We start from the raw sequence: 26,697 nt of genomic DNA on the forward strand, positions 1-26,697 counted from the left end.
GCTCCGCCCCCTCCCTCTCCCCCTGCCCGCGCTACCGGAGCGCCCCGCCCCCGCCTCAGCGCCGGCCGTAAAGTGCCGCGCTGCCGCCAGGCGCCTTTACGACACCGGCGAGGCCGCAGCCGGGGCCGCCGCCGCCGCCATCGCCATGTTCGGTGCGGCCGAGGAGGACGACGCCGATTTCCTGGCGCCCGGCGGCGGGTGGGTGGCGGGGGGTGGCCGGGGTCCCTGAGGCGGCTCGGGACCGCCGGGAGCGGGGGGCTGGGGGCGGGCGGCGGCTCCCGGAAGGGCCCGGGGAGCGGCGGCAGTGTGCACGGTGCTGTTACAGTGAACTGCTGAATATAAAGGCAGTCCTATTCGTTGTTTTGAAGTAAATAATTTTCTTTTAGTGTTGTTTCGGTCCTTATTTGTCCGTTACGCTAACTTTGAGGATTCGAAAGGCCGTGGTGCTGCTTAGCCCAGCCGCTCCATCCAAAAGTTCCGCTTTTTTCCCAAGCGGAGGGGTTGCCGTAGAGCTGCTTGACGGGCGTCGCCTTCCTTATGCCTAAAGGAAAGCAAGCCCTTCGCGTTTGGTGTAGCTTCTAGTGGTGGTCCTTACCTATAAAGCATGGGTCCGTAAGGTGAATTGAGTTCGGTTGTTATTTCTAGTGCCAGGCTGGCCTCTCTCTTTGGGCTGGACCAGACAGTCTCAAGCCAGGGGAATGAATTCTTCCAGTACACAGCACCCAAGCAGCCCAAGAAGGGGCAGACAGCAGCTGGTGAGTAACCGGGCTCGATCCCGGTGGGGGGAAGGGGAGGGAGCTGTGTGGCGGGGGCCGTGCTGGTTGAATGAGTCCTTGTGAGGAACAGCAGTGCAAACAGCTCACCGAGCTGTTGTTTAGTGATGCTATCTTCCTTTAGTGCTCTCTGTACACGGGGTTACTGGTGTCCTTCAGTGACTTTGGAAAACCATTCTTTGTTTTAAATTCTCTTCTGGAGTTATGTTCCCTTGGGGGAAGGAACGTTTAATGGTGTTGTCAGTGGCCAGTAAATGTGGCGGTTCTGTGTCCCCAAGAAAGGTTCCTTCTCGCTCTTCAGCAGGTCAAGCGGCCCAGAAGGCACCCGTGGCCCCAGCAGCTTCAGGAACGCCGTCAGTCTTCGTGGCCACTGCGGTTCATGCTTATCGATAGTAAGTGCAGCACTGGCTTTCTGCAGTGCCTCTTAGAGCCTGTGTCTCTGGGGGCCTGGGACCTAATCATAAGGGAAGATAACTTTGGATGAGCAGGAAGAGGCATCTCATGGAGGTAGCGTTTACATCTTGCAGGCACACAAGTCAATGAAAGTTTCTGCTCAGAAAAGTTCAGCTATTGTGCTGCAGTTCAGGATTATGTAGTTAAATAAACAACAAGTGCTCTGTCTCTGCCTTACAGAGAGCTGCAGCCTGGGGTGCTGGCCTGACAGCTGCACTGTTTCTGGCCAGCTCTGTCAGATGCTTGTGTCTCATCATTTGTGGAAAACTGAGGCATGAGCACAGAATGACAGCAGTAAACTTCTGTCTGTTTGAGAATGCTGTTGTGGAAAGGCTTACATGTCCTGGATCCACGCAAAGAGCAATTTTCAACTCAAACTACACAGTGTGTGTTCCTGTAGTCCGTGGGCAAGCGAGAAAGCTGTAGTTTCTTTAAGCTAAGAAAGGTTGCCTAATGTTTGAATGTGGGGAAAGGGACTTGAACTCTAAAGAGGAAAAGCTTGGCAACAGTAGAGAGAGACCTGAGGCAGGGACAGTTCTGCAGCTGAATATCTCGCTTGTCTTCCAGTACAAATGGGCAGTACTTGAAGCAAGGCAAGTATGGAGCAGCTGTAGTGGGGAGCCATGCCACTAAAGAGGTGAGAAAAGCTTCACTGTAATATTTTTCATGCCAAGAGTACCCTGGTATGAGGCAATGTTTCTCTGAGCCCACTGGAATGTCTTCGCTTTTGATGTTGGAGGTCTCTAGTTCCACTGCAGCTTATGCCTGCCTTCTCTCCTGGGATTATTTATGGCTCAGTCATTTACCTTGGTGACGTCTTTCTTTTTTGCAATTCTTCCCACTTAAGTCCAAAACATTTTGCAGTGACTTGGGCACTGCGTGTGTTTGTGGTAGTGATTTTTGGTATTTTCTTGGAACCTCTTTTGACAAGCGGATTATAAATCTGTGCACATGGAAATGGATATGAAGCAAGACCGTTGGAAAGTACAGATGATTTGGTGAAGTCCTGTTATCTTGGTAGCAAAAATCTCTCCTGCCCAGTCCCTTCCTTCACAAGTATTCCTCTAAGAGCATGACACTGGAGTGTCCAGGAAAGGGATGTATTTAAAGGATACACTGGATATTCCGTTCCATCCTTGACGTTGTTATTTATAGATTTATAGTGCGTTTCCTATCCCCATTGTCTCACGAAGTTCCTTCTGCTTTGGCAAGATGAAAAGAAGTATTTTGGTACACTACTTGCTGAGATGCTGACCTGAGCAGCTTTCGGGTGTGGTGTTCCTGGGGGAGTTAGGAAAGATGCAGACAGCAGGAGGGCAAGGTAGCCCTTCAGGGCAGCCTTTGTGCTGCTGCAGCCTGCGCAGCTGTGAGCAGGTCGCTGGTTACTGCCAGGTCTCTGGCAGCGGTGCTGTTGAGTGAAGAATCCTTGCTACATGTGCAGAAAGGGAAGTAGAGCCAAGCATGTCAATGCAGTGTTACCCCTGCATTCCCGAGCACTTGGAAAACATCAACTTGCTATTACTGTCTTGAACATCGTGTTATTCCGGTACATCATGCATTTTTTTTTTACTGAAGGGTTAGTTTACCATCTTTTTACACAGCAACAGGGGGGGAAATGTGGAGTTAGTTGAAGCATCGTGCTTAATGCACAAGAATTATTTTTGAACCACTTTGTTTATCTGCAGGAATAAAGCTTGCATGTTTTTGAGCACCTTTAATAGGTGTTACAACATTATGTTAAGTACAGTGTTAAGTACTTTTGCTGTGAAGAATGATGCTACAAGCTGTACTTGGCAATACTGTAGGGCTAGGCGCAGAATGTGGCAAAGCACACTAGAATTGAAAACACTGAGTTTGTCTGCTTTTTTTTTCCTGCACAATTCTTTATGGAATCCAGTACAGGATTCTCCTCTACATCAGTCAGCAGCAACAGATCGCATCTGCAAGGATCCATCCAGGCTTCGTACTCACGGTAAGACCCTGGATTAGAAAAGCACTCAGTGCTTTGTGGTGGTCAGAATCAACTTCTGTTTGGTGTGAGATGTTTTCTTAAGTCTTAGATTATAGCCTTTGAGATCAAACACCTGACTGACATAGCAAGAGGTGTCACAATGACAGGGAGTACTGCTCTCCTAATATGTGTTGCACAAGAGACTTACGTCTTCCTCTTGCAGAGCCCTATGAAATTGGTGGATTTCCAAAGGGAAGTACAAATGCTCTAGGAGCTGTATTAGTACCTCTAGATCACTGAAATGTGTTGAGTTACGCAGCTCCACAACAGAACAAAATTCCTCTTGCTAATAACTTAGAGTTAAGTGCCTGAGAGAATACAGCTGAGCAAGCAGATGGAAATAATGGCGAGGAAGTGCTTCCTCTCTGAAACCTGATACTCAGCATCTTCCTGATGAGCAACTTAGAAAGAACACTGTAAGCCTTAAAATGTAACTTCTCGGGAAGTTCTGTTTTCTACTGGTTTTACAGAAAAATGGTGTTTTGATTTGCCACTCATAGCTTCTCATTAGGCAATACAGAATTTCCTGGTTGATAGGTAGAAATTCTGCTGTGAAATAGAATTTCAGTCCAAATTTCTGAGCAGGATTCTAGCTTGCTCTTTAGTTCTATAACTAGTTCTGTGCATTCTGAACTTGGGTGGTAATGTGGCAGGATTCTTCTTTTACTTCTACTTAATCTCATTAGCTTTTATTTTAAGCTTCTGTTGGATGCAAGTTTTTTTAGTGTTTTATTTTAATTGAATACATCTTTCATGTATAACATAGGACTGATTTCCTTTCCCACAGGTTCAACCCAACAACTACAGTACTTTCTATGATGATCAGAGACAAAACTGGTCAATCATGTTTGAGTCAGAAAAGGCAGCGGTGGATTTCGGTAAACAGGTAACTGCTTACTGTGTGCAAGGTATGACTTGCTGCCTGCTGTTTGAACTACAGGCAAATGAAGATGTACATCTAAGAGCATGTTATTGCTGAAAGGTGAAAAGGTTTTACTTTTCCATTGAAGTTCAGCTTTGAGTATCTGCATAATGGTGACTGAGGCAGGTTTGGGAAGAGCCTGGCCGAGGATTGTTCATTAGCTACAGGCCTCCTAGAGACAGGGAGCCAGTTGTTTCTGGTAGGTTTTCTGATCAAGTTTGCTTTAAAACCAACAGTTCTATAGAGTTCTGTAGAGCAGAGGGTATTTCCTTCTTACATAGCTCAGCTAAATTCAGCACAAGGGAGCATGAAACACCTCTTGAATGCAGCTATAATCTGGGCTTGATCAGTATGGTAAGAAATGCATCAGATTTGTAATGAGTCATAGTGGAGACTGCCTGTCTTTTAATGGCCAGAGATGCTGATAAGCCTTCCTTTTGCAGGTATGCATTGCTAAGTGCAACAGCTCCCCAGTGCTCGATTCAGTCCTCTACCAGGATCTCCTTCTTGGAGAAGGTCAGGGAGTTGAAGGAGGGGACTCTCTGGAGATTGCCTATACAGGTTGGCTGTTCCAGAACAATGGGCTTGGACAGGTAAAGATGCTTCTGCCGCCTACTAATGTGTGAGTGTGATTGTCTCTGGAAGGAACCTGCCGCCTCTGTCATAGCATTGGTGCTTTAAAGGTTTTTTAGTCACTTATGGTACCTTTCTGAGGTCAAGTGTATTACCTGTAGAATAATAAGGGATTCCATTACTGTTTAGATGATTGAAATGATTTAACTTTCATAGGTACTCTCACATTAATACTAAACAAAGAGCCAGTGAAGCTACTTATGCTCCTTTGGAAACAGCTTGATGAACAGATAAGAGGACTGTATGTCACAAAGCACATAGGCAAATGATAAATAGATTGTTTTTGTGACCTCTACAACTGTGTCCTATCCTGTTTCTTTGTAAAGAAAGGCAAAAGATATACTTCAATATTCCAAAGCATTACCTTTTTTAAAACACTTCTGGTTTAACTGCTACTATGATTTGTAGCAAAGGGTTTTTCCTTTGCATCCACCTGCAGTTGTATCTTTTAGCAGTTAAAAAAAGGTTTTCTGTTTTTAATCTTTGGGGTATTTTTTATTTCTTTTTTCTTGGCCTGCTTTTCAGAGATTGGCGTGTTTATCTCCATAAACCCAGTGATACACATGGCAGAGCTTGCTTCTAATCTCCTCTAGGAGTTGTTCAGCTACCCATGTCTGAGTTCAATGTACAAAATGTCTAGACAGTTCTGTTTGTGTAGTGTTTTAGTTGGACCAATCCTGTATTGACCATCAAGCTGGAAGCAGTTTTAAAGTCAGTCTCCAGCTGTCATTCATTTCAAGAAATTGTGCTGTGCAATAGACTAGAAACTCTAGCCATGCTCTTTCTGTTTTGAGTTAATTTTGGAAGGCAGCAGGAAGGGAAACAATACATGAGAAATCATAGGAGTTTATGAAGTGTGTGAAGTAGTATTCAGAATCTTTCAAGAGTTGGGAAATCCATGTGATTTTTGCTTGTTCTTCAACTCTCTAGGTATTTGACTCAAACATTAACAAGGACAAGTTGTTGCGCCTTAAGCTGGGATCTGGAAAGGTCATCAAGGTAGAACTTCTGGAATTTCATTATAGTAAAATTGTCTCAAATCTTTGAATTACTGAAGATCTTGATCAGGATTCTTATATGCTCTTTCTGTTCCATGTTTCATTTGGTAGGAAACGCTAATGGTGACTCACTCAAAAAGTGTTATCTTAATTGGCACAGGATAGCCAGGTCTCCTTCTCAGTGGCAATGCTGGGAAGTTGTCCTGTTTTGAAAATAGGAAGCTTCTTCCCATTTTCAAGAGCGGGTTTTGGTGTGGGGTGTGTTTGTTTTGTTTTCTAGAGGTAACTTAATTACTTAGAAACAGGGTTCCCTGAGACCAAAGAGGGAAATTAAGTTTGAGAAAAACTTTACAATCTCCCCACTTGTGCCTCAGAAGCAGAATCATAGAATAGAATCCTAGAATATCCCGAGTTGGAAGGGACCCATAAGGATCATCAAGTCCAACTCCTGGTTCCACACAGACCTACCCAAAAATTCAGACCATATAACTAAGAAGATCAAATAACTCCTGTCTGGAAGAAGGGCATGGAAAGGTGAAGACAACTGACAAATAGTAGAATGGTTTCACAAAAGATACCACTGCTGCCTAGAGTGTTTTTTTCCCACTGTAAGTCAAAGCGTGAGTATACTGACCATGTAAATACTTTTCAGCCCATGTACTCCCTTATGTTTTTCAGTAAAATCAAGTTGTGAATCGGAGATGGTTTTGTTTAGGTCACTTCCATTGCCTGAATAATTCATATTTGACTTGTTATAAGTTGTTCTTTAGAGGTGTCCTATTTTTCTAGTTTGTGTTTTTTTTTTTTTTTTACTATGCATCTTGTTATTAATGGCTGCAGTAGTCGCTCTGTTAAAAGCTGGCATCTATTTAATAATTTGCATTACTCTGACTTCTAAATCTCCTTGCCAGTAACTGTTTTTTGTGGGTGCTTTCGAATTCTAACCATAGCAATTAGGAACTGATCTCTCAACAGCTCAGAATCCTGTTCTTTCCCTGAATTTTGAGAGAAATAGCCACTGTGCCCTGCCAGCTACATGCAACTGCAGAATTTCTGCATGCAGTGTGTAGTTCTTTTCTCCAAGATAGTGTGATCTGTGATAGCTGCTTAAGTTATGCCATGTAGAACTTGAACCAGGATTCTGGAACTGTATGGAGACCTAGAAGCCTACAGCCTCTGCGTTAGAGATTGCTGTATCTGCTTGATTTCATTAGAAACATGTCAGAATCTGCATCTTCATGCTTCAGTTAATGTTGTAATTTGTAATAGGCCTTTACGACCCAATACAAGATACAGTTTTAATGCTGCACACTAAAACAAGATTTTACATGCAGCTCTTCGTATGTGTTCTGAAATCTCCTATAACTGGAGGAGTAGTCTTAATCAGTGTAATTAAAAGAAACTGTAATGTCACTAATCAAGCTGTTTGCTTTCTATTTTCTTGTGTCTCTGAATACCGAAGGGCTGGGAAGAAGGAATGGTGGGGATGAAGAAAGGAGGACGACGGTATCTCATTATTCCTCCAGCCTGGGCCTATGGGACTCAGGGGGTGTCTGGCCGTGTCCCTCCAGACTCTACTTTAGTTTTTGAGGTGGAGGTTAGGCGGGTGAGTGTCTCCTCTCAAGTATTTATTTTACATCTACTTTGTGGTTGTTGGGTGGCGACGTCTGTCTGCAAGGTAAAAACCTGCTATTGGCATGAGATCTACAGATCTCATTTCAGAAAATGTTATAAACCAAATACCTCAGGAAGATGCATATCTTTTTTTTTTTTTTTAATTAAATTTTTTTAAAAAAATCAACACAAATCCCTCTAGGCTATTTACTAAGACATGGCTGTTCTAACTGTTCTGGGATCTCTTCATTGTCTTATTTGTGGGTCAATTTTTTTCAAAAATTTCTGAATTGTGAGGAATGACAAATGATAAAGACTCAGCTCTGCCAGTTCCAACTCAGTTTTATGTTCTTACTTCAAGTGAATAAACTTGACAAAGGAGTAGTCATCAGAAGTCAGTAAGTTGCTGAAGACCCTTTTGAGGAGCCCAGAATAAGTCTTATTTATGTGCTTCTTAAGGTGAAGCTGGTAAAGGAAGGCTCTGGTTCAGATGGACAGAGTGTCAGTTCAAGGGATTCTCCTGCACCTTCTCCAGTACCCAATTCAGATGGCTTCTCTGCAGACACTGCTTTATTGCCTCCATCTACGATACCTCCGAAGCCTGGGTAAGCAGGAGCATGGTTAAAAACAACTAGCTGCGTTAAAAGATGGTAATGCTCTTAAACATCAGAGACAAAGCTGTGCTAACACATCGCTTGGCAAACATGGGTCTTCTGTGTGCAAACTTAGTGCCATCAGTGTGGCAGAGGAATCATCGCTGATGAGTATTGTGTGAGGAGTATTGCAGGAGCATTTCTGCTCAAATGCTGACTTCCAGACTTAAAGAAATTGAAATGGGCACGCATGGAAGATGTTATTGATCTACAGTATAACTGAGATCTAGCACTATTAAGCTGTGTGGGTACTGTTACAGCAGCTTTCTCATCTCAGGTGGCAGTATAGTTAGTTATAAGTTGGTTTTGGGTCATGGTTAACTTGTTTAATTGCAAATTTTACACTGACACTTGTTTCTTTAACTAAATGGGCCAGTTGTCCTTTTTAGGCAATAGTTTTCAAGTTTAACTGCCTGTTTTCTTGACACAAATAAGTAGTTTGTTATTTGACTCGGATGCAATTGTTTGTACAAGCACATGCCCCTTACTGGAACTGACAAAATCGTTTTTCTGTAATCAGATATTCCACAGCTGTACATCTTATATTAACATTCTGAAATCTACAGGTAATGTTGCAAAGTATCTTCCAAAAGTAAGCTAAAGAAATGTAAGAAAACAGTTTTGCAGGGGGAGCTGTATTTGACCTTGTTTATAAATGCAGAATACTAAATCCTAAATTGCATCTTGATTAATCTCTAATATTGACACATCTGTTTGGCTTTTCAGGGAGCCAGCTGTTCGGGCCAAGTCAAACTCAATCAGTGAACAGTTAGCGGTAAGTGTTCTATTTCCTGACTAATTTGAAGCCTTACATAGGGAAGCTTAATTAATTTAAACTTTTAATTCAGTATTGCTGAAGATAAAGTGAGTGTCATGCAAGATATTCTCAATGTTCACCTTCTTAGCAGTAGATTAATACCATGTTTTTGAAGGTGTTAGCAGAACATGAATCTCAGCCCCAGTTCTGAGTCCCAGTTCCTACTCTGAATACAAAGTAAGTTTGCCCATGTGGATACTCACAAAGCCAGTTGTCTTCTCAGATTAATGGACAAATTTAAAATGGTTAGTAAAGAGTAATTGGGACACTCAACATAAGTGTATTTAGCTACATGAAAATAAGATTGTGCATGTCTGAGGATAGAAAGGACTGCTGAACATCGTGCTTAATTTGGAAAAACTGTTCTTAACAGAAGACAGTTTTCCACATCACTTCCTTACTATTGCTGTGTTTTGTGCAGGGATGGATTTTCTATGTAATGGCAGTAATGTCAGCCCAGAAGGAGAGTATATAAAGTAAGCCAGATTAACAACTCTGTATCTTGCATGCTTGTCAGTGATTGGGTGGAGAAAAACTTTCAAGTTGAAAGAACCAGGCTTGTATAGGCAAGCTTTAAGTGTTAAGGCAGTATCTTTAAGCATTTAGCAGGATTACTCTTCTATTTTGTCTGAAAATACTGGCCTCAGAGGCAAAGTAACCGTAAACATTTTCTTTCAGAATCCAAATGTAGCAAAGGCGAAGTTAATTTCTCGGATGGCTAAAATGGGACAGCCCATGCTGCCTTTTCTTGCTGGGACAGCAGGTAGTCAGCTTGACTCCAGTGACTCAGAAATAGAGGTACATTAATGACTTCAGTGTGACTTCTTTAATACTTCCTATGTGACTTCCTTAAAGTAGAATCCATAGCAATGTCTATTTATACAGGGAATGCGTATTCTATTTCTGTGGCAAAAGATTTTAACAATTCCAGTATTCCTGTCTAGCTCAAATGGGTTAATTGGATAATACCTAGTCTCAAGTGGTCTTGAGTTCAAAATGTTAATTTGTTCTTTAACATTCATTTTAATATGTAGAAATGTTTTTAGGATCCAAATACACAGAGAGGTGCATCACAGCCAGTGGCTTCATCTTCCATGAGACCATCACAGCCAGCTCATGTTGTACTGCCTACAGTGTCACCACAAGGTAATATGCTGGCAAGGCTGGGTTTCATATAGAGAAATTTCTTTGTAGGCTTCATATACAAGGGCTGTTTGAGTAGAGGATTGCTGTCAGGAACTGCAGTGGGAACTGATAAATAGCTTCTAGTAAGAGTTGCTTATCCAAAGTTCCATAGGTAGACTAATTCATAGAGCATGGTATTGAAGTCCTTGGAGTGCATCTGCATTGTCATCTTGTGTACACTGCTTGAGGAAAAGCAGCCACACTGCAAAGTGTGTGAGCTGCCCTGTCACTGTGTACTGGGGTGGCACTGAGATCTCTAGGACACATGAGATTTCTGTGGATTGTAAATGAAACAGTTATAAATCATTTTGTTTGAAAATGATGGAAATAAAAGCAAAGAGCATTAGAAGGCTCGCAGTCCTGGCATGGACTTGACCTGTCTCTCCACAATAGAGTAGCAATGTCAGCTACTGGTCAGCTGAGCAGTCTTCAGAGTCAGCCTGAGTTGCATCTTGTGTCAGTCAATTCAGAGCATCTTTGAGTGGAAAAAGAGTTTGTCTAAATGGAATTTGTGGTTAGGAGTGAAATTTCTGTGAAAGACAACTCTTCTTTGGCTGGATTTGATTTTTCATAAAACTGCAGATGGGCTTATGTTAAATTTTTGTCTTTTCAGTGGTTTTAACCATTAGAAGGTAAATCTATCTCTAGCTACTTTCTCATGTCCTGGATTTCTATGTTCCCTTTCAGTACCTCAAGCATCTGGTTCTATGCCTCCGGTATCTTCTGCTGCTTTAATACCTGCAACAATCCAACCCCATTCAGTTCTGCCTGGAGGAGCGCAGGGCTTTCAGGTACCAAAATCAAATCAAGGAGAATATTAGCACTTCCATCTCTTCTCAGAAATCCTTCTTGTCCTCTCCATTGCTGGGAGCAAGGACTCTGTAGCAACATGTAAGGATGAGAATCCTAGGCTGCTTCCTGTGGCTATTTGGCATTCTCAAATTCCAGTCACATGCCTCTTAGATTTTGATTAGAAAGGGTTTTTGTATGCTGATGGCTTCTTAAAGTTGAACTAAGAATTAACTAGCCCTTTTCAATATCAGCTTTTGTAGAGACTAAAACTTCCAAGTACTTGTAGTTTTCACCTGCCCTACAGTATTTTAGTTGAGGCTTTCCTCATTCATGGTCTTTTTTCCTGTGAGAGCTCACTTGCACACTTAATATGTTTGCAAATCACTTTTCATCTAGCAAAAGAATAATCCTTTTAAAAGGCTTGTGGTGCCACTGCTGCTAAATGATGTGACCTGCTTGCTAACAAGGAAGCTTCTTAGGGGCTTAACACACACTAGGTATGTCTTTTCACAACAGATAATGGCTTTGTTCCAAGTCTCCACTGTACAAACAGTTCTATAAAGTATAAATCCAGGCTTATTACCATACACTTTTTTAGTTATTTAACCTATGTTCAGCAGGTCCTGGAAATCAAACAGTAGTCTATACCATGTAGAAGCACTATTTATTCTCAAAAGGTACAGATTGAGAAAAAAGTTTATAATTAATAAAAACAGTACATAAAGAAAAATTGGTGTGTTGCTTTGGCTTTGTTTTCCTCATGTTGAAATTGCAGAAGCTGTGGCAAGTAACAAGAAAATAAGTTTTTCTGAGTAAATATAAACAAGTCATTAAAGTGAAGTTTTAACTTGACAGTGATTTGGACTTTTTTTTAATTTTATTTGAAAATTTAACCCTGTTTTGAAATCTTAATACAACTTGTTCCAAGTTTCAAGATTTTTCTTTGTTTTCCTGAGAGAGTAAACTGATAGGTGTTTAATGTGTTAATGAGTGAAGTACTCCTACCATTTTTCAATCTATTTAGCTGCTTCTGATGAGCACTGAGAAGGGAAATTGCTGTCAAATTGTGTTGCACTTTGTGAGCCTTACCTAAAAATACTCTCATGTTCAAGTTAGCACAACTTCAAAGTGCCACGCATCCAGTGAGCTGCCTCTGTGCTGGTCTTTGCCTGCCACAAATACAGGGTAACATACTTTTGCTTAAGCTTCAGTGAAGAAGGTAACTTAGTAAGCTGTAATATGAACACATACCTAAACCTTTCAAGGAGAGTGCCTTTTTTTTCCTTTACTACAGCTGTTGTGTAATTTGACTTTCTGCTCTGTACTTCTATGTTTTTCTTTCCAAATATCATCCTTGTTTTGGGGAGACACTAAAACCTCTTAAATATTAGGGGGAGAAAATATCACAATATATTCTTACCTATTGAATTTGTTCTGCAAGCCATATCCAGGAATGCCACTTGTTTACCCCCAGACTGCTACATCTGCTTCTCAGCTCCAGCCTGTAGGCCAGCTGTATCCCGCACCTTACCAAGGTATGTTTAAAAAGTACATGTTTTACAGAAGTTTTTAATACCTGCAGTGAGCTCTTCATAGTGGTAGTTAGTCTGGGTAGCAATGGTAACCTACATTTTTACTGTCTATAACGCTGTATTGTTTCACAAGTCCTTATTTTGAATACCAATGAGGGGGAAATATTTCCTGGTACATATACTTTTTCTTAGCTTAAGGAATTTTGAGCAGTGTGAAAGGGGAGGCAATATCTAGGTGTATTCCCAGGATTATTTATTATTAAAGGTGTTTTATAACTGATGCTTTCATTTGAGAATATAACTGTAAAAATAACAACTGTTTAGTTTCTAATAACTATCTAGAAATGCTAGGCTGATGGGAGTGGGGAGGGCAGGTGTATGGGGCAGTGAGGAAAAATAGTGGTCATCCTATCTGATAGGCTGCAAACTGCTAAACACTGCTTTTGGTACATCTGTATGCAGACACTTCTCCCTTGTGACTGTAGTTCTCTCTCCATTCAAGCACCTGGGGATGTTACTTCCTTTTTGATGACAGAAGCTCGGCAACATAACACTGAAATCCGAATGGCTGTTAGCAAAGTAGTAGATAAAATGGATCATCTGGCTGCAAAGGTAATGTGTGGCAGACAGGCTTGTTAACAAAGTTGCTGCAACTTGCCCTCCAAATGTAGTCTGGGGAGTTGGCTCTATTTAAATGCCTACATTAAGCTTGTAAGCATGTCCTAACTTAATGAAAATTCCAGTATCCAGTTTTATCAGACCTTGAAGTGGTAGCAATTCAGCTACTATGCAAAAGTTAATACTAGCTTTGGGGAATGTGTTTTGCTTATTTCCTTAAGTGTCATATGCATCTTGTTTGGAGAGCTTCAGCGCCCTTCAGGAGATGTCACAGTTGATGTTGTAGCATGTGCCCTAGAGCTCATCAGACAGAAAGGTGAAATGGTTTGGTGAAATGGCAGATGTCTGACTCTTACCTACATCCGTAAATCCATTTAATCTGGCTTGATTTACCCCTACAGGTGGAGGAGTTGAAGAAACAAAACGCTGGTAACACCTCACTACTGCCTGGTGTTTCCTCTGTTACTATGGAAGCCTCTATGATCATGAGCAACATCCAACGTATAATCCAGGTAAGTGTAGGCAGCCTTGACTGTTTGCTCCATGAACTGGAGCCCACTGTGTTATTCCTAATGAGGATACCGATATGGGTTTGGCCCAAATGTACATCCACCCATGTGTTCTATTTCCGTGTGGCCAAAAAAACAGCTGGTTAGGGAAAAACATGTGGTATACAACAGTTTTCATCAAAGCACACGTGTGCACACAAACATGTGCTGTTCTGACCTCCCAGCAGTTTGTTTGGGGACTTTAGGAGCCAGAGTTTATATGTTTGTATTTAATAGCCTTTGACAGAGAGTTCATGTGAAAGAAACTCAGTCTCTTTTTAAACTGCTATGCATTTAACCCACCATGTCTTGCAGAAGGGAGTTTCACAGAGGAAGTACCATGTTGCAAGAACCATATACTTCTATTCATTGCTACCTGTCTTCTGCTTTGTAGTTTTTCTAGGCAGCAGCTTTACAGTCTTTTTTCTTCAGGGTGAAAAAGTCAACCAGATGCAATATTACCAACTACGTGGTTTGGCAACCATTGTCCTGTTCCAGGATTCCTGTTGAATTTAGCATGGTGCCTTTCTGTGATGGCCTGTGATTGCCACAGGAGGTGATAAGCCTCACCACTGTATTCCACTTGTACAGGACAAAGATTTAGGCAGTGTTGCAAGGAAGTCTGAGTAAGTTGAATGTTCATGCTAAGCTGTTCATGCTTTAGGAGAATGAGAGACTGAAGCAAGAGATATTTGAGAAGAGCAGTCGGATTGAGGAGCAGAATGAGAAGATCAGTGAGCTGATCGAGCGAAATCAGAGGTAAGGAGTGAAAGGATATGGTGTCTGCATTTGCAAAGGGTATCTAGCTTACACAAACTTAGGCATGACTGGGGGGTGTCCTTTCTCTAGGATGGAGATGTTCTGATTTTTTTGTACTGAAATGTTATCTTTAGCCCTCTCTGTCCTTTCAGGGTATATTTTAAAAGTTAGGAGTTACAGTAAAGGTGAATATGTAAAAGGGAAAGATCTTGAGTCACCATCTTCTTTGAATGTGCTTTCTCTGCTTCTAGGAGTTATTTTGCTTTTGCTAGCCTTTTAGTAAAATTGGAAGATTCATGCAGGAAGCTGTGTTCCATTAAGTTTAAAAAGGGGAATAACTTCTTCAAGGAAATAGCAGAGGCTAGTGGTTACCAGATTTTGAAAAATATTGACTCTGTGGTAGGAACATTAGATATGTGCTCTACCCCTCTGATACTAGTCTGAACAGATGTAATCTGGGCTGAAAGCCAGGCACACCATTCTGCTTTAAGATAACTTCTTGGTGCAGGACACTGCAGAATTGTCTGGGACTTCATTAATGAAAGCTGATTTGAAGTACTACCTTCTGTCTGATCACCTTTTTTGCTCCATGCCATTTATTTACATAAATGCTCATCCCATCTACCACTGTTCACAGATACGTCGAACAAAGTAACTTGCTAATGGAGCAGAGGAACCACTCACTGCAAACAACAAACGAAAACACACAGGCAAGAGTGTTGCATGCAGAGCAAGAGAAGGTAAATCCATGGTGACAGCACAGACTTCTGTCAGCAGCCAGGAAGAGGGCTTGTTGTAGTAGTAAAACCTGCTGAAATCTCTTCAGTCAAGTCAGATTTTCTGCAAGGCCACTGCAGTTCTCAAATGATGTTTTGAAAGCAGTTTTGAAAAAAAAAAAATAATGGGATGTTCTAATGGCTTTCATGATAAAAGCAATACAGAGGACATAAATTTAGATCTTTGTGCTTTTACAGCTTAATTATTCTTAGTTTAAGAATAGTGTCTTTTAACTTTGTAGCTATATGGCCAACATGTTGAGGTATTGTGCGTACCATGGGGCTTTGGCAGAAAATGCACATCACTTATTTAGTTGTGCTGAGAGGCTGAGGAGTTTTTTCTTCTATTTAGCTGGCATAAGGACTGAGCACAGCCATAAGAAAAATTTCCTACTAGGGCTTCTTCATTCTGGTTTTGTTACACATTGTAGCAATCAAAAGATACCATCTTTAGCATAAAGTATTGTGCTTTTGAGAAAGAGACTACTGAGAGAGAACTTCTTTAAACCAGTTAAATTGACTTTTTACCCTGTGGAGTGCACTCATAACAGCCTAACCCTGGTATGCCAGCTTTGAGATCTGTAACTGCATGGCGTCTCCTATGCTTTCTCGAGCAGCTTAAAATTATACTAAGCTGAGTCTTGCACTGTGCTCCCCTGCTGAGCTGTGTATCGCTCCAGTACAAATATAATATAAATGCTTGCTCTGCATGAGAACCATGACTTGGTGCACCTAAGTGTGATGGAAACAGCTGCTTGCAAAAGTGTGCTGTAGGCTAAGAATAACTTATGGCTGATGCACATCTGCTGATATGAGCAGATAAAAGTCGACTATATTTTTCCACTGAGAGCCCAGGTTGCATACCTCTAACTGGTAGTGTAAGAGATTCTAACCAAGTCAGACTGAAACAATAAATAAAATTCTTTTCTGTCAACGAGCACAACATCCTGCTTGCATTAAAAGTAACTTGGGGAGAGAATGTCTTCTAGAAATATAAGATAAAATCTTCAGGAATCTTTTGGACGTCATCTGCTTGACTCCACTTGACTGAGCATACACTGCCCAGGTGACAATAACTATTGCATGAATAGACTTCAGGCTAGACTAGAAAAGCTGACTTGCACGAGAGAAACTTTTCCCTAGCTTTGAGGGAGGATTGACTGTAAATCTGAAGCCTGGTATTCCTTCCTCTTTCTTTTATCGAATATGGTGTGTTCTGTGACTGCTGCTATGGACAGTTCCATGAGTAGCTTTTGGTAAGAGAAACAAGGAAGAGAATTTTAAGCTGTTTTATCTGTTCTTTACGTAAAAATTGGGACTTGCCATTAATTTCATGATAGAGGCCAGGCATCTGTAGACAGGGTCTCTGAAGAAGTATTAGTAACTTGCTGCTTTGGGGATATAGATCTTTGACCCTGGCAGAGCACATCACAGCTTTCAATTTAAGCTTATGTTCCGTAGCAATTGGTAGTGCTCCACACTCTACTGCAACAAAATGGTAGTCATGTGTAGGACCTGCTGACTACCAGTCTGCTGACTGCTCCTCTGTAATCCACATGGTGTGTGATGTATCTGTAAGGATCTCTTTAGATCTTCTTTTTAAGCTGGGCTTTTCTACCTTTTCTAAGTTTTTACAGTCCATGGAAAAATTTAAGTGCTTCTCTGGCATGTATCAGGCTCCTGTAATGAAGCATTTAGCTGTTCTGATGATGATGAATGTCTCTGCCTTTCAAGTTGTGTTCTTAACTCTTCCTGTTTCCTGTCACTGCTTTCTCTTCCTAGCACATGCTGCCAGTGGATCGGGGCTGGGACCAGGTGAGGCAGTGTCTGCTGACTGTGTAGATGATAGCTAACTGTGCCCTAGATAGTGCCAGCCCAGCTTCCTCTTGAACTGGCTAGAAGAATTGCCTCAGATCTTGAATTAGCACAGATCTTCCACTTGGAGAAAGGCTTTATAGCTGGCAGCGTCACCGCTGGCCCCCTCTTTCTTGGGGAGCCCTTTTGAAGAATGTTGTCACATTGCTGCTCACTTCACCTCCCCGTGGGAGAAATAGGATGTGATCATATCAGATCAGGTATGGATCACATCATATTTTCGCTACTTGAAAGTTGGAGGCTGGGGCTGAGCTAGTATAGACATGAAGTGTTCACTGCAGAAACGTAGGTCTAATAATAGTTCCTGGCATAGAATTTCCTCTTTACTTTTCTTTGTGTGCCCTTAAAGACAATAGCAAGTGTTAAGATAACCTTTAGATATGCTGTGGGGTTTTATTTTGTTTTTAGCATGCTAGAAGTCATTATCCTGAACAGTGATGAGATGTTTATGGAAATATTAAGAAGAAAGCAGATCTGTCTTTAGTCTCTGTCAAAATGGTTCTTAAAAATTAATGGTGCAGAATCCCAGCTCTAAGTCAGCACATATTCATCTTTGCCATGTTTAGAAACACTTTGCTTATGGCTCTTCTCTGCCAGAAGGTGGTGGTCATAGTCTTTAGTTCTCTCATGGAGATGTCTCTGAGAGAAACTCCAGTTTGTGAGAACTTACTGGTTTCAAAAACCATGGAAGCCTGTTAGGAACCCAAATGTAAGCATAGATATACAATCTGTTCAGGTGTTCCCTGCAGCAAGTGAGATTTTCTGACATGTAGTTCTGTCTCTGCAGTGCATCCTCTGAATCTTGTGTATACTACACAATAAGAACAGGAACACAGCTTTTGTGTCTGTCTTGATGACTTGAGCCTCTCCTAACATGTTGCTTGCAAGTAGTCTAACAAGCTCTATCAGTACCTGGTTTTCCATGAGTCACTGACTTTGAGCAATAATAAATTTAAACAGGTTAACAAATTACTGTGAGAACCATGCTCCAAAATGGCAGCATTTCACATGCAGGTATGTCAAGGTGACTACGTGCTGTGTACTTGGGAGAGAAGGTGCTTATTTAGCTGGAACAAGCATATGTTTTGGGGATTTTCAATGATTTGTGAACTTATTGAGAATAATTAAATCTTACAGTCCAGGCTTTTACTAGAGTAGATACTGCCGTAGCATGACAGAGCCACCAGCATTGGAACTTGTTTTAAAAATGTTTAAGATATGTTTAAGCTTTCCTGGGAAAACTCCCTGACGTAAATATGATGAGGCTGGTGGCCTAATGTAACTCTCCAGTCAGTCTGGACAGGTTACAGCTGAAGGACTCAGGAACATGGCTAAAGGTTATTAGGACTTCTTCAACAGGGAGGTGCCTTCTATGTACTGGATCCTAGCACTTGCCCTGATAAGGTCTTCTGTAACTTATCAATTCTTCCTGTGAGAACAGTTCTGGCACCTCTTCATGCTTTTTTACCCTGTTATTTTCTTTCTTCCCCCTTTTTCCATGCTCTGTGATACAGGCCAAAGTTGCGGAGGAGTTGGCAGCTGCCACAGCACAGGTTTCCCAACTGCAACTGGAGCTGACTGCCCACAAAAAGAAGGAAATGGACCTGCGGAAACAGCTCTCTGCTGCTCTGCAGGAGGCAGAGCGACATGAGACACAGCTCAACAAACTGCAAGCACAGTTAGCAGGTAAGACTTGTGCTTGTTCTGTGAGAGCTCCTTAATGTCATTCTTCTTCCACTTCTGTAAGACAGGGTTTCTTCTGTGGTGTGTATTCCTGCTTTCCCTAGGATCAGTCACAAGGGTATCAAATATAAATGCACTGAAATGGTTGAAGGGTATGTGCATCCTTGCTGCTGTTAACAGGACAGTGGGCTGAACTGATGAACAAAGTCAGTATGTCGCAGGGGTGCCTCTTGTAGAAGCAAGCTCTTGGCCTTACTGTCTTAACATCTTAGAGAGGAGCTAAATTTTTCTATTGGTTTAAAAAGTTTGGATGGAGGCTGAGGTATAAACAGCCTCGTTTCACAGAAGAAGCTCTTAATGAATTCAGGTTCCTGCTGCAGATATAAACCATAGGTTTTGCAAGAGATGCACTATTCATTTCTGTCAGTCTTAATGCGGAAACCCACAGTAAAGCATGCTTTTTGCAGAGCTCCAAGAAGCCTCTGAGGATACTCAGACTAGGTTCAAAGCCGAGAAGCAGAGCCGTAAACACCTGGACATGAAGATTACTGCACTGGAAGAAGAGCTAGCAGACCTAAAAGTAGAAAAGGAGACTCTTGAAAGGGTATGTCCTGTGCCAGCATCGCAGAGACGTTCACAATTTCAGCTGCCTACTTAAAAAAAAAAAAAAAGTAAAAATAAAACACAAAACTTGATCTTGCTTGTAAGTGTGTAGGTTAAGTGAATCATCTGCAGGCGAGGATCCCTGTGCTGGTGCTTACATGATCTTTTTGTTTTCTTACCTGATAGGATGCTAACCTTCCGATCTATAAAATACATTTCAGCTTTGTTTTGAAATCTGATGGTCAAACAAGCTACTTTTGTGTGGTCTGGCCTATGCTTGAGTCCTGTTCTATATTGCAGAATCTTGCTGAGAGGAAGAAGAAATCCCTTTCAGAGAGAGCTCAAGCAGAGGAAGAGATGGAAGAAATACGCAGATCATATCAGCAGGAGCTGGACAAGCTTCGACAGTCGCTGAAAAAGGCGAGGACTTCGACGGACCAGGCAGCAGCAGAGCAGGTGAGGAGTTGTGGGAGCTTCTCCAACGTGTGTCTAGAAAACCTCAAGGAATCTACAGGTAGGAAATAATCATGAAAACTGCTCAGGTACTGAAAGAATGAAAATGTTAGCCACTTGCTTTTAAGGGTGAACTTTAACATAAGGTTCACTTTTTTGTCTTTCTGAAATATACTTGGTGTTTGACGCTACTTCTGACTCCAGGATTTACACTGATGTCTCCTTAAGGAAGGGTGTGATTTGAGTAGGCTGCTGGGTCCCAGTCATTTTCTGACTTGAGTCATAGGCTCCTGACTTGGCTGCAAAGTTTTGATGCAGCATTGATGCAGACTGGCACAGAGCATTACATTTAGAATGTCTAAGAGAATGTCAGCCTGAGGAAAGGAGAGACCTCAAATGCATTTTCTAGTAGAGAGATGAACATGAGACTGCTGATGAGTGGAAGACTGCTTAGGAATATCCTACTTAGATAAACTGCTTAGATATCTGAAGTCTGGGCCAGCCCTTTAGGCAAGCCTGCAGAATTGTGGCTGGAATTGAATTCAGAGAGATATGGGCAGGAGCTGATGATGAGTCTTTGTGTAGGCATTGCAGCCTATGGCAGGAGATGTTGCTTTCCCACCTCTTGTTTGGGCCCTAAGCTTTCAGCCAGTTGTTATGCAAATACCAATCAAGTGTGTTTGTTTCTAATGATCTCTTATTTGATGGGCAGCTATCACTCATACAGGCAGAGCTGGAATCCCAGTGGGAAGCCAAATGTGAACGTACTTTGGCCTCAGCCAAGGAGCAGCACGCCAGGCAGTACCAGGAGGTGTGTGAGCAGAGAGACTCCCTGCAGCAGCAGGTGTCCCAGCTGGAAGAGAAGGTAAAGGGCTGCTCCTTACTGCTGGAATACAGTGCTGTATAACCAGTGACTCTAACCAAGTCCTCTGCCACCTGGTTGTGGCTTGACTTCTAACTTCTTGACTGCTTGCAGAATTTGATCTAGTCCACAGGATGTGTCCGTACTTGGTATCTGTTACACTGGGTTGGAGGGTGGGTGAGCTTCCTATTGCAACCCATGATGTGAGCTAGGGCTGAGATGTCAACACTGACAAACTAAAGCAATGGCTATAGTCTCTTCTGCTTGTCTATACAGTTATATTTCTGTTCAAAAACAGTTATCAAAATAGTCTTGAATTTAGTGATTATTGAAACGGGCTGTAAACTGATGGGCTCTAGTTCTTGTCTTTCAGCTTGGGGCTCTAAAACACTTGAAAAAAGCGGAGGAGCAAAAATTGTCTGACCTTCAGCAACATTTGGAACAACTGGAGCCTATCAAAGAGAAGGTGAAGGGGATAACATAGCAGCTGAATGCAAATTGTAGTGCAGTAATGATTAGCCTCAGGCCACATGTCTTAAATAACAAGATCATGAGTTCAGGAATATGAGAGGGAAGGAAAAACTCTGCATTGCTCCCAGCAACCAGAACAGGCCAAATGATGAGACCTAGCCTTTCTTTCACTGGCATCTTAATGCCATGCCCATTCTTGGTATTATGTGAACTAGAATAGCTAATTACATGGTTGTGCACCTCCAAGGATTTGGCTGTCTGGCTGTGCGTGGCTATATTTGGATTTCTTTATTTTGGTGGTGTTACTTTCAGTAAAGTCTTCTGCAACTCTATAAAAGCCCTGCTTTTGAGTCTACACTTAGCAATTTGCCCCTTGCTTTAAAAAAAAGTTTACCAGGTTTACCATTTAATTTGAATTTCATCATGGAGCTGTTCTAACTTCTGTTTCTCTTTTGCAGTATTCAGCCTTGCAGTCTGATATTGCAGTACTGAAGGCTCACTATGAAGAACGCATCCAAGAGCTGGAGAAGGATCAGGACAGATCTTCATCTGCAGACTTCACAGAAGAAGTGAGCTTGACTATACAAAACTTCTCCTTACTGAGCAGATCTATTCTGTTTACCCCTAATTCCTTCTCTTTGAGCAGAGATGAGAAGGAAAAACAGATAAAAACAGCCTTACCGTTTTCTTTGTATTTTTCTCCATTAAAAAAAGCACCATGGCTCTGGTAACAGAGGAGCAAAGGATGTTATATTCCTGATGACCACTGTTGCTTTATTTTAGTTTAAAATCTTAAATCTTAAGTTTAGATTGAAAATTTGAAGTAATAAGCTGAAATAGTAAGGGAGAAGTGTCTGCCTTGGGTTTGTACAACCTGCCTCCATTTTGGAGGAATGGGTTTGTTGTGTAAGTAATGGTTCTGAATTAAGTGACATGAGTTCTGCTGCTTTGGAATTCCTGATCTGAAAATTAGTGGATTGTTTGAAACAGCATGTGTTTGCTTGGGTTTATTGCTCTTCTGCCTGGAGAAGCATCTGTTCTTGAATCCAGTGCTTCACATGTTAATGTATTTCTTTCCCTCTTACTCTTTTCCAGGTAAAGAAAATAATGAATGGGGTATTTCAGTCCCTTCGGGGTGAATTTGAACTGGAAGAGACCTACAGTGGCAGGACAGTTCTGGGTGTTGTCATGAACACTATTAAGGTACAACAGCAATAAGAGATGAGGTGGTAAATGTGAGAAATTAAGGCTTTGGCTAAAACAATTAAAAGAAAGTTGTGAATCTGAAACAGCTGAAGCAGAAGTTTGTGGGTGGCAAAGCAGCCCAGCAGTAGATCTATCTAGTGTATAACCTACACTCTTTCTATTCAATTTCTTAGACCGTAACACTGCAGCTACTCAACAAGCAGCAGGAGAAACCAGAGCATGGCAGTAAAACAGAAGAACCTGGAGCAAGGAGACTGGAGGAATCACTTGGTGCAAAGAAAGACCACGAAGAGTCTGTGCAGCACAGCCCTGCACAGGGTGCTGTGTGCCCAGCTGGTCCTGGAGAAGTGAGCACAGGCTCCCTGGTGTGTGACCAGAAAGGTGAATCTGCACCTCTGGTTGTTGGGGCCAGGATGCCTGAGGAGGGGCAGACAGCACAGAGCAACGGGGTGTCAGAAGAGGAGGAGGAGGTCCCTGAGGAGTGTCTCTCCAGAGCACAGTCCTGCCAGAATCCTGATAAGCAGCCTGAGCTTGCAGAACAGTCCGTTCCCAAGGTGGATGAGGACTTTGTCCTAGCTGGGCAGAGGCAGGAGAGCAGCCCCATCAAGAAAGCTGAGACTGAATGCAGTCCCTCCAGAGTATCTTTGCAGGCAGAAGTTGCAGAACCGTCTCTTCTAGAAAAGGGGTCTGGAGAAGTGGATGTGGCTGTGCTTCCAGAGGAGCCATCTGCAGAGCAGAAGGCAGAGGAGCCTGTGGGAGGCTTAGAGCCCCCTCCCCTAAGTAGTGAAGGAGGAAACTGCACAGACCTGTCAGATGGAGCTAGTTCTGACCAGGAGCCTGCTTCAGTATCCACGGCAGAGAAAAAAAGCTCAGCTATCATCAGAGAAATTCCACAACAGCACGAACTGGGCTCCAGCCCCAAGCAAAAACCTTCCAGGTAAGGTATGACTGCGGAGGTCACAGCAGTCCTGTCTTCCTGCTGATCAGCTTGGACTGGTGTGGCAGCACTGAGGGAGGGGTTCAGCCTCAGCAGTGGCTGGCACAGCATGCGTGCAGGGCTGAAGTGCCATCACGGTGCTGGTCCTGGGCAGCACACCCAGCCCACACTCTGCCAGCAGCCGTCCAGGGCACCCTCTGCTGGGAGGCAGTTGCAGAACCAGCTGGTAGCCGGGTGGAGGTGGTGTTGCCATTGTCCCTTGTGAATGACTCCCAGCTGAGTGCAGGGGGTGTGCCGTTCCTTGGGGATCTGCTATAGGTGGCTGCCAGGTCCCGTTACTGAACTGTCCTGCACTGGCAAATAGCACTCAAAATGCTAAGCAGTTTGGGCTTTTACATCATTCTTAATAGAACCTGTAAAAAGAAGCTAAGATCCCATAGTCTGCAAGTGAACTGTTCTTTCTTTGTCTTCTAGCCTCTTTGAGGATGACAACTTCTTTAAAACATCTCATAAACCACTGAAGCTTCAGGTTCCCTCTGAAGAGGAGGATGAGGAGGAAGTGGTATGTACTTGTCTTTCCACTCCACTAAACTGGTTCAGGCATTAACCTGTAGCATATCCCTGAAAAAGCCTTCCCATGGCAGCGGGTGCTCACTGGCTCCTGCCTGCTGAGCTTGGAGCTTCGATGCATTCTCTGTATAGTTCTTAGTCTGGATTTGTTTCTTGTTGAGCTTGGAGGAGTTGCACGGGCTGAGGTAGTGACAACAGACTCCTGCTGGCATGACATTAGGAAGTCTTCACAGGTTAACTGAAGGGTTTTAGTCTTCCTCTCTCCTATCCCATTAGCCTATAGGCATCTCCTGGAAGATTAAGCCATCATATGAGAAATACACAAACACTGATAATGAGGCTCCATAAAATTGATGAGATCTCAGAGCCAGAGTTGCATAGCAATTACAAACTGCTGGGAAGCTGTTACTGACAAGTTTCTCCCTGTTTTGACTTCCAGAGCATGAAGGGGCGCCCCCCTCCTGCTCCGCTCTTTGCTGACGATGACGATGATGATCTGGACTGGCTGGGATGAAGAGCTGGCTGGTGAGCCTGTGTGCCCTCTCCTCTGGGCACGGCCTCTTCCTGTGCACTTAGCACTTAACAAACTACAGATATGGGACAGTTGTGAACCAGGGACTTTCCAGGCTATTGTACTGCAAGCTGACAGGGCCTGAGAGCAAGTCTCTGGTTTGCACTCTTGGGCACTCAGACCCGTCATTCTGACGCAACAGACATGCACAGAGGGTGGGACAAGCTGCAGGAGCTGACCAGTCTCGCTGCATGTTTGCATTGCTGTCCTACTTCTGCAAACCGTTGATTCATTAATCTGAAACGTTATGCAAATCTGAGCTATGTAAAGTGCTTCAGAAGAACAAGTTTGGCAGGACCCTGCAGTAGGTAACTATTTTCATAAAAGTCAGACTAAAATTTCCTCTCCTTCCCCAGTGATGATCTTGGAATATTCCTGTTAGTCCCCAGTGTTAGGCTCTACGCCTCTGCACCTGCTCATCTCCTTAGGCTTAGAGTGCTGTGGGAGATCTGGCTGAGATGCAGGCGGATGCTTCCTGGGGGCTCTGGGCTCTGCACAGGCAGCTTCTGGAAACCCCGGGGCTGACAGGTTCAGGTCGGTGCTGTGGCATGTTCCGAGCAGCAGCACACATGGGCAGAGGCACCTTTTAGTGGTACTGGAGGTCGGGGTCTGTTAAGCCACTGCCCCAAGCCCACAGGTAGCACCTGGTAGTTGCTGTTGTGAGGAGCCAGATCCCCAGCTGTGGCTTACAGAGGAGCTTGAGGCTCACCAAGGCCTCACAAAAGTGATTCAGTGCGCAGCCTGTGCAGGCAGCCCCTCTCTTCTGTTTGCATGCAGAGGTGAGGTTTTCTCTGCTGGGTTGTGCAGCACTGCCAGAGAAAGCAGCAATGCAGATGCCATGTGCTCTTTGTCAGAGAAGAGCTACTGTAGGCAGCCAAACCCCTCTCCTGTGCCTTTTTCTGTCGCTGCTTTAGGTGTGATGAACACAGCACAAGTTAACCTGATGGTGGGCAGACATGTATAAACCAGCCCGACCTGGGCTCTGCTGTGCAGTGGGGGTTGGGGTGTAAATTCCTGTAACTTCTCTGTCTTGGTGGAGCTGGAGGGGAGAGCAGTGAGGACAGACACCTGGGCACACAAGTTCAATTTCTTATGGCACTTCTGTTCCTAGGCTCACTGGCACCTGATGCAACTTAGTAGAAGCAGTTTGTACAGTGTCTCTAAAACAAACAGCACCACCACTCTCTTCCATTAATAAAAATGGAAGTATTTAAAACAATTCTGCCAACATTTAGCTTCCATGGCTTTCTCTTGTCCTCTCCAAAGTGAGTTTGATCTATGCCCTCTTAAATGCCCTTTTCTTGGGGAAAGAAAGAGTAAAAGTACGAGGTGTTCCTGTGCGTTAGTATAGCAGGCTGTCAGGTCCCTGTCCCTGCTTTGCCCTCTCTGTGTGGCAAATGGCCAAGCGCGGAGCCCAAAGCCTGTGGGCCAGCCAGCCACAGGGCTGCTTGTGTCACAGGGTGACCTTAGCTTGAGTTTCCTTGAAAGCTGCTCCAGGAATCAAAGAACAGAAAAACTATTCAGTGCTGAACAGTGACAGGGTGTGAAACCCTGATCTTCTGGGGCTCCCTTCCCAGGTGCAGGTCTGAGCATAAACCCTGGTGTGGTCTCTGGAAGCCCCCTCTGGGGCAGTGTCCTAGTGCAGGTCCTGACTCATACTAACACATTCCACTTCTTGTTTCCCAATACAGATAGACAAGCTGAAGGATTTGCATTTCACTTTTTGAAAAATGAAGTGCCATTAAACCTGTATCTTCTGTATGCATGGACTTCACTTCAGTCAGGATGCGTCTATCTCTATGCACTTGACTACTGACTTATACATTGGCTTCAAATTTGGTCCAGAAACTCTTCCTCGGGGACCATTCTTACTGTTAAACCCCCCTCATGGGGGACAAGAGGAGTTTCCTTCATGCTCTGGCTTCAGCTCCTCAGGGGCTGCAGCTCCTCAGCATGTCACATTGTAGGGTGTAGGAACTAAGGCTTAAAGCAGGTACAAGTGTTTCTATATGTGGGCAATTTGCTACGCCTCCACTTTACCATTTTTTCTGCTGAAGTCTCAGCACCTTATTTGTCCTCTGTGCCTTCCTCTAGCGTGAGGTGCTGGAGGAGTGAATGTGAGAAATCTCTGGGCTCCCTGGGGGGGCAGCAGGCTCTGGGATCTCTTGCCCAGTCCTGAGCTGGGGCCAGATACCTTCAAGAGGGACACAGAAGGGGCTGGTTTGGCTTCTGTGTGCTGACCTGTGGCCAGAGCTGCGTGTCCTGGGGAGGGTGAGTGAGAGCAGAGAGCCAGGATGGGCCCCAGTCCTTGGTGCTGGGTGGAGATGGGGCTTGACCCTGGGGGCAGGTGGGGACCCCCCCCTCTCCCTGCCTGGGCCTTGC

General features: G+C 43.4%; 1 protein-coding gene across 5 annotated transcripts; it reads left to right on the top strand.

Moving 5' to 3' along the window:
* The first annotated feature begins 30 nt into the window (after positions 1 to 30).
* FKBP15 (FKBP prolyl isomerase 15) lies at positions 31 to 26,076 on the top strand. 5 transcript variants are annotated; one of them, XM_035341545.1, is made up of 30 exons: positions 31 to 198; positions 646 to 755; positions 1,075 to 1,165; positions 1,794 to 1,863; positions 3,124 to 3,198; positions 4,025 to 4,123; positions 4,603 to 4,752; positions 5,723 to 5,791; positions 7,253 to 7,396; positions 7,864 to 8,009; positions 8,784 to 8,832; positions 9,553 to 9,672; positions 9,921 to 10,020; positions 10,747 to 10,850; positions 12,293 to 12,386; positions 12,886 to 12,995; positions 13,403 to 13,513; positions 14,214 to 14,308; positions 14,946 to 15,048; positions 16,867 to 16,899; positions 18,474 to 18,645; positions 19,110 to 19,246; positions 19,546 to 19,701; positions 20,411 to 20,563; positions 20,934 to 21,026; positions 21,490 to 21,600; positions 22,127 to 22,234; positions 22,411 to 23,174; positions 23,649 to 23,736; positions 24,184 to 26,076. In XM_035341545.1, exons 1-30 carry the CDS (start codon positions 146 to 148, stop codon positions 24,256 to 24,258), a joined length of 3,783 nt encoding a protein of 1,260 aa, XP_035197436.1. In that variant the 5' UTR covers positions 31 to 145; the 3' UTR covers positions 24,259 to 26,076. The 5 variants fall into 5 exon arrangements, with proteins under 5 accessions (XP_035197436.1, XP_035197438.1, XP_035197437.1 ...); XM_035341547.1 differs by having other exon boundaries at positions 20,426 to 20,563; XM_035341546.1 differs by having other exon boundaries at positions 1,078 to 1,165.
* Positions 26,077 to 26,697: the final 621 nt, after the last annotated feature.

This window comes from Oxyura jamaicensis, chromosome 17, assembly GCF_011077185.1.
Source record: "Oxyura jamaicensis isolate SHBP4307 breed ruddy duck chromosome 17, BPBGC_Ojam_1.0, whole genome shotgun sequence".
NCBI classification, from domain to species: Eukaryota; Metazoa; Chordata; class Aves; order Anseriformes; family Anatidae; genus Oxyura; species Oxyura jamaicensis.

Excerpts from the sequence above, each read along its gene's own strand:
- FKBP15 (XM_035341545.1), top strand. The coding sequence starts at position 146 with ATGTTCGGTGCGGCCGAGGAGGACGACGCCGATTTCCTGGCGCCCGGC. Across the intron at positions 5,792-7,252 it reads GATCTGGAAAGGTCATCAAG|GGCTGGGAAGAAGGAATGGT; the intron begins GTAGAACTTCTG and ends TGAATACCGAAG. Across the intron at positions 7,397-7,863 it reads TTGAGGTGGAGGTTAGGCGG|GTGAAGCTGGTAAAGGAAGG; the intron begins GTGAGTGTCTCC and ends GTGCTTCTTAAG.